Here is an 8,103-nt window from a genome sequence, read left to right as displayed (position 1 = left end):
AGTGAGCGACGTTTTCTCTTTCCAATCTGCACGTGAAGATACGCTTGAATTCGATCGATGATGAACATGTCAAGTGGCTTGTTTACCTTTTCTCACGCTGTAAGTCTGTATTTATGGGCACTAAATAGCCGGATAATTAACATCACGAACCACTTTAGATGCTAAAAGGTTTATTGGATTTATGTAAGCGGTATTTCACACGTCCTCAGCCGACCTATCCATCATGTTATGAAACTCGTTCTAAAACTTTCAGAACTTTGTTTTTGTTTTGCTCACATGTACCACATTTTTGTACGCTAAAATCATACGTGCCGATTGAACTTAACATACTTTTTTTGACTTTAATTTATTATTTAGTAAATGGTTTACAAAATAATGGCTAATGGAACCATCAGAATAACGCCGCATCGGCGATATTCAAACGTAATTTTAACCTAAAATCTCTAGTGTCACGCATTGCCCGAAATACCTTATTTTTAAAATAGGTTTACTACTAAACGTGAGAGCGATGAAAAATCTTGATGATATCATTTAAATTGTACTAGGTGATACTAATTACAGTGGTATTTTTATATGGAAAGCTTCAATTCTTGCAGAGATATTTTGGTCGAAAGATGGGTCAAAATTTAGGTATTTTTTGGCTCAAAACCGACCATGGGCACGTTAACCACGATATCTTTCACACGTTAAAGAATTTTGCGATAATATTCTACCTACAGCATTATCATCTCAATATGTAGCCCCATGCAAAATATAAAGGAAATCTGAGAGGGTCGATGTAGACTCAAATTTTAATATTGCATGGATTTCATATGGACCCTCTCTTAACCATATATATATATATATATATATATATGAGTTAGATATTTTTGAAGTAATTGATTATAAATATATGATTGACAGATTGACCATTCATATCAAATTCTGCATTATGGATGACATTAAGCATAGAAACACCTTTTTGTCTTTCAAGAAGAAAATAAAGACACCAATACCCACATAAAACAGAATCCCGTTCTTGAATTTCGTCTCCTGAATAATATATTGGTTTGTTGCTTGTTTCAAGATAATTCTTCATTTCAGACGGCATGTTTAATCCGAAAGAGTCAAAATATTCGGCATGTGACTTTCCGTTTCGATATGCTACCCAATGCGTCCCTGGGCCTATTTGTGAATCCAAATTAACTATCCCGCATTCATTCTTCTTAATCTTATTAGGCAAAGAATCTCTGGAAAACACGCCACCGAAATGCTTTATTCCAAGATATTTAACCCAATTTAAAAGGTCGAAATTGGATAACGGTTTATTAACGAAACTTACAATAGAATGTTTAGAAGAGGAACGTTTTTGAATGGGCTGTTTTTTCCGAGTAATAGTCCTTTTCCCTTCTTTTTGGCTGGCCTCTTTTTTTTGGCATGTACTAAAACCCGAAACAACGAAACGAAACCACCGAAACGAAACCACCGAAACGAGCGAAACCACCGAAACGAGCGAAACGAAACCGCCGAAACAACCGAAACGGCCGAAACGAGCGAAACGAAACGAAATCACCGAAACAAACAAAACCAATTACGATAATTGAGAGCTAACCGTAAACAGGCTAACCGGAGTGCATAGTAGGCTAACCTAAGTGAAAAGTAGGCTAACCGGAGTGTGTAGTAGGCTAACAGGAGTGTATAGTAGGCTAACCGGAGCGAATGGTAGACTAACCGGAGTGTATGCTAGGCTAAACTGAGTGCATAGTACGGTAAGCGGCGAAAATATTGAAGTTGTGCTTGTTTCGGTAATTTTGTTTCGTTTCGCTCGTTTCGGCCGTTTCGGTTGTTTCGGTGGTTTCGTTTCGGTGGTTTCGGCGGTTTCGGTCGTTTCGTTTCGGTGGTTTCGTTTCGTTGTTTCGGGTTTTAGTACATGCCCTTTTTTTTTAACCCTAAACCTACTGGATTTTTCCATGACCCAATAAATGGAGGAGGATAAAGAGTCGGATTAATAAACCCCCCACTTGACCCATTATTTGTTTTTGTTTGTGTTGAAGGAGGCACGAAAACATTTGTTGATCGTTTAGATCTATGTCTGTCAACCTGAAGTCCCTTTCCTGTTAAAACATTAAGAATAATTGGAATACCAATACTTGCAAGCAATGAACCAAGAAAGCCTCCAGATTGTGTTTTCGTCGGTTTGATATAAAGTCTGCCTCCAGTATGAAGTGATGATACAATTTGCTCTTTTTGCTTCTTCGTTAACAAATCTTTGTACTTGATCAATTGATCGATCTTATTCTGTGGAATAAGAAAACCACCTGTTTGACCACGTCCAAAGATTTTATCAATACCAAGGCTACCAAGAGCTGATAAAGCCCCTGTCGTTAGTGCAGGAACAGTCTTTGATACAGCTCTTGTTGCATATTAAGGCAGTGTTCTCATACCAAGACTCATTAATGAAGACCAAAGAGAGCCTCCTTCCTGTACAAGATGTCTGATCTGAGTTTTGCTTATTTTTAAATCAACGCCTGTAACATTTTTCATCGCTTTTTCAATACGTTTCAGTTGTGTTTTTGTCAGATTAAGCTGATTGTTGCCTGACAGATCATTTCTTGACAATCGTATTGTCACCGCTGATTTTTGAGAGAGAGCTTTTGCAAGTCTCTGTTTTTGTCCAATTGAAAGATTTACTCCGTATTTAACGTATGACATATCTCTTATATTACATATGTTATATAAAATTAATGTATTTATTGATTATTTCACCATTCCTTAACGAAATAGCAGTTTTCCGTTCTGCTGTACAAGTTCGGCTTCTTGTTCAAAGAGAGTCAAAGCATATACACTGTAAGCTGTTGCAGTTGTCCCCGAAAGCTCATAACGAAAAGTAAGTTTTGTTGTACCATCTCGAATATCCGCTTTCTGTTTTGTTAAATCGAAATACACAAAAGGAAACAGTAATTAAAAATTACTGATATTCAAAAGACATCCTTCTCCGTACTCATTATTTTTGTGTGCATATTTTAGAATGTCTCTGTAAACACGATGATATTCTGTTGATGGTGTATAGTGTACGTTTGGATATTCGTCATTTCCACTTCCAACTTCCAACCAACATCTGTCAAGAGTTCTCAGGTTTGTTGAAACACTGAATGTATTGTATAAAAATGGATTGGCTGTCTGAACTTCAATCGAAGCATCATTTAATATGAAAACGAAGACATGCCTTGGTCTTGAAATACCAGACGATATTTTGAAAACACCATTTCGTTGAGTTGTCGAATTACTTCTTTCAATATTTTCTCTCAAGTATGCCCATTTATAAGGTTTCATGAAGTTATTCATGTAAATGCTTTGTCCAGAGCTGTTAAATGTTATTCGTGGTACGATTAATTGTAACTTCAAGATAACGACTCTACAATTGTCAGCTGCCTGCCAAATGAGATTAGCATCACTCTCAAATTCAAAGTTCAGTTCTAATCGACCAGATGGTAGCAGTTTGTCTTCTAGAGCTTCAAAGAAACTGTATCGATTGAGAGACAATTCTCTTGCTACTACTACTGAAGCACCGAGAAGCAATTTCCTTTGATGGAATCCCTTGTTATATGTATCTGCTTGAGCTGCAGCTGTTCTTTCTTCAGCATGTCGAGATGTGTCAAGATGATAAAATTCATTTGTTCCAACACTTTCTGCATACGCTGAAGAGTATTCCAGAAGATTTTTTATATTAACACTGTGATTTGCATCATTACAATCATATACTTTTTTACCTTGGAGTTTGATATCAAAATTTTTGATGAAAGAATGAATGGAATTCACAATACCATTATGATCATCAATTGCTATATCAGTACCATCTGCAAGTTTATTTACTTCGAAATATATATTTAATCGAGAATTATACCAATCAAAAGGAGTGACTTCTCCTGAATTATCAACAACAAACCGATATCCATCTTTCTTTTGATGAGCTGTATTTCCAACTACTGTCACGAGGGGAGTCTCTAATTCAAAAACTTGATCTTCATATCTTTCGACATATTTTGGGTTTCTAAAATTTTCCATATATCTACCTTGATTTGATAAAAGGTGGCTATCGGGCTGTTAAGGAATGTATGGGGTTTCATATTTTTTTTTTTTTTTGAGGATACGGAGAATTGTTCGGCTTTCTTCCAATGAAATGTCGCCCTGTCTAATGAAGTGAATGCAATCTTACTTTTTTTATCTCCCTCCCTGTCTCCCCCCCCCCCCCCGTCTCCATCCCCCTAGAATTACTTGTGGTTAGTCTAGCCCAGTCTCTAACTCCAACCCCTCTCTTTCATTTGAATTCTAGTTGCGCGCGCTAACTAGTAGAACAGTTGTGATCTATAGCTTTCCATTCTGCTGTCTAAAGGAAGTTTGCCGGAGGACATCATTAAGTCCCGTGAAGGTGAAAGTCTTACGATTTGCAAGTTGTGCGTCGGCTGTTATCGTACCTCAAACCGAGCTTTAGGCGGTTAAACACAGATAACCGGTCGGCTCGTTTTGCCAGGTACAGATAATGTTGAGCTTGCTTTAGACAGCAAAGGTCTTTAGCCACATCAATTAGGACTCGGAACTAGACTATACGGGCTGATTTGAAGGCGGTCATAACGATATTTGGCTTGAACTTTACCGTGGCTAAAGACTTAGTTTTTTACTGTTGAAGTTTGTGGAGCGGGCGTTACGCGCTCGACGAGATTCAAATACATCCGGGACATTGTCGGTTATTTCTAAAAGAAACATGTCGAAGTGGATAGCCAAGGAATCGCTTCAAGCGCTGATGTGAGTACATAGTTTTCTTTTTCCCTCAATTTTAGGCGTTCTCCGCCTAGCTAACACTCATAGTTCATAGTTCTCTGTGATTCGCTAGTGGGAGGCGATGCGATCGTGTGCATTTCCGGCCGCGACAATGGAGTTGACAATTGAGATAACACATGCCCGCTTCCTCAGATATTTCGCCTGATTTGCTTAAAGTTGAATCGAATGTCGATGTAGAATGCTTTAGTTCAGTTTATTTGAGACGTGCATGCTGTAAGAAAGCTACAGTTCAGCTCTCCGCCGAGTGTTTTCTTATGTCTATCTTGGTATTAATTTTGACTCACATTTCAAGTTGTAAACACTCTTAATTAAATTGATAGAATTCTTGATTTAAACAAAATGCCGTATATGCAGTCTTTTTGGTTAAAAAACACATAAACTAGAGTACCTTACGTTAAACTTGAGCTAAAATTAGCCCTCATTCAGCGTTCGTTACAGAAATAGGGCTTCAGATCTACGGTGTCATGTCAAATTTCGGGAGACACCTTTTATCAAATCAAGTTAGATATCATTAGTTTAGATAAAAATACAAGATTTTAAGGTAAATCCCTTTTTAAACAACAATTCTCCTCTTCTTTATTCTTCCTCCAGAAATTAGATTATTTACTCTCTGTAAAATCTCTAAATCTGACATTGGTTGAGTTTTTGGTTGTTCATCAGGTTTTTGTTGCTTAACTTTTCGTTTAATAGGTTGCTCTATCATCTGAGCCACATCAATGTAATTTGAAGGCATATCTGACATTTCCTTTCCTATTTCTTTCTGTTGTTTTTTAGATAACATCTGAACTATTTTATCACCGGCTCGGTTCCCAAGGTGTTCTCCTGTTTTAGTTGCTGCTGAAGTTGCTGCTTTTTCAACAGCTTTTTTTGCTATTTCCTTCGTTGTTTTACCAAAAAGCTTCTTTCCAAATGCTTTCAACATATCCATTTTATATCCATCCCCGTGTTATTCTCCGGAATAAATGTGTTTTTTGACATATCTTCCCATATCTGGATCGTATCTTTTTTTATACTCACTTTTCATATAATATTAGTTTATACAAAACTAGAGCGCAGGATCAATGTCATATGCCAGTCAATTCCATTGAGGTCTATCGGTCTCCCGAGGGAATCCCTTACTTCGATACGCATTTCTGATATGTTTGTTTTCGAAATAGTGCTAAATAGAGCGCGCCTTGGCTCAAATTGAAATGGGTATGATCTGGTTAAATTAGCGCATGAAATTACGCATAGAGTGTTGCTTCGTATACCATCCGTAATAGAATCCGTTATTAGATCACAATTGATATTCAAGCTGTCAATTGAATTGGTTATATTTGGTAGTTTTGAAGAATGACCTGTTGATGTGATAACCTCTGATTTAAATCCAATCAAATCTCCAAAAGTTGAATTACGAATATCAAGTTGCCATCCATCTCCAAGTTCGACAACAACACGATAAGATGTCAAAACAAAATAGATTTTAACACCAACATCATCTCCTTCTGGGCTATCTCCGTTGTCTTTAATAACTTGTTCAATAAAATCTGATAGGTCATCATAGCTGTACATCCCGTTAACAAAAATAATATTTTTCCAAGTAGAACCACCGTCTTTTGAATATTTTATGGTGTTGTTATTGTATGTACCGTTGATATTATGCCAGCTATACGTCATTGATACTCGATCGACAGCCAACTCGTGTTTCATAGTTGGATCAAGATACATTGATGGCTTATATTTGATTGTAAAATCCTCTGGTTTGGATCTCCCGACTTTCTGTCTGTTAATTGAACTGATATTAATCGCCTGTTCTTCCATATATACATATTACTTGGATAAAATTAAGGTTGATAAGAACTTAAGACCGCTCTATAAAACATAAACATTGAGGAGATCATTTAATTTTTTCTTTCCGATTATACCAAGCTGTAACATTTTATGCGCTATCTGTGAAAATTCATCTTTTACAGCATTATTACCAGCCATAATAGATCCTCCGAGTAGTTGAAGTCGATCCATAAGATCATTTGCATCATTGTAATATACAACACCAGATCCTAATTTTGAGAATTTCTTACTTGATCTGTGAACTGGTATTTCACTAATTTTATTCAATTCATTGAAAACATTTTTTGATAAATCAGAATATTTCTTTTTGCTATTAAATCTCTTAGTCAAAAGATCAATGGTATCAAAATCAAACAGTTTATCAATCACAGGCTTACCATCCTTTTTTGCCAAAAGACGTAATTGTCCCATTAGTTTTGGAACATCAATGATGAGATTACCATACTGTCCTCCATTTTGAACTTTATAAGCATTTCGTTTTGGTTGAAGGTAACCTGTCCCCAAAGTCTCCTTTCCTTCGGGTATGATTTGTATACGATTTCTGTATTTCTGTATCAACTTGATTTCTTTGGTTAATTCATCAATTGCTTCTTTGTTTTTAGCCTTTGCTTTTTTGATAGTCGACAGATGCCCTTTTTGTCGTCCTAAATCTTTTAATTTAGCACCAATTTTTTCATTATATTCGTCAAAATCAAGATCTCCAGTGACTGAACCATGTAATACCTCACTTGGAGCAAGTAATTCATAGTCTATGAGCTTCTGTATTTCTTCGCCCGTAAATCCTTTGTCAATATCTGACTTGTAATTAGGTTTCATCATTTCTAGTTTATAATCGAGCGGTAGTTTTGTAGACTGTTTTGAAGGTAATTCATGAGGTAATTCCTGCATTAAAGCAAGATCTGCGATCCCTGACGTTATTGCTTTTTGGTTTTTCTTTAACTGATCGAGCATGGCGTCCTGTTTATCATCAATCGTTTTTTTCACATCCTCTTGAGCTTTAACGATTGGTTTATATACCTCAGAAAGCTCCTCTTGAACGTCTTGTCTTCCATGTTGATATTCTTTCAACGTGTTTCTGACTTTTTTGACTGAATCTTCAGCTTTTATTTTTGACTCTGAGAGTCTCTTCATTCTTTCAATATCCATTATATATGTATGTTATATAACTTATCTAAACTTATCTGAACTTATTTAAACTTATCTCGAAAATTGTGTAATATATATTTATATGGATATACCGAATTATGATTGTGGAAATGAACAAAATGATTACAAACAATTGTACAATTATATGCCAAACCAAACATTCAGAATGCTGATGACTGCTCCATCCGGATGCGGTAAGACTAATTTGCTTTTCCATGTGCTAACGAAGCCATTGATATATTACGACCGGATATTTTTGTATGCTAAGAATCTTGAACAAGAAAAATATCAGAATTTGATGAAAACATT

The 8,103-nt window shown here is 36.1% G+C and overlaps 1 protein-coding gene across 1 annotated transcript; it reads right to left on the bottom strand.

Moving 5' to 3' along the window:
- Nucleotides 1-6,669: 6,669 nt before the first annotated feature.
- Nucleotides 6,670-7,794, bottom strand: LOC144629627 (uncharacterized). The gene has a single exon (XM_078487861.1). It carries the CDS (start codon nucleotides 7,792-7,794, stop codon nucleotides 6,670-6,672), a length of 1,125 nt encoding a protein of 374 aa, XP_078343987.1.
- Nucleotides 7,795-8,103: the final 309 nt, after the last annotated feature.

The sequence above is a fragment of the Oculina patagonica genome, chromosome 11, assembly GCF_052425735.1.
Source record: "Oculina patagonica isolate OP01 chromosome 11, crgOcupat, whole genome shotgun sequence".
Lineage (NCBI taxonomy): Eukaryota > Metazoa > Cnidaria > Anthozoa > Scleractinia > Oculinidae > Oculina > Oculina patagonica.
This window is presented reverse-complemented; position numbering and strand designations above follow the sequence as displayed.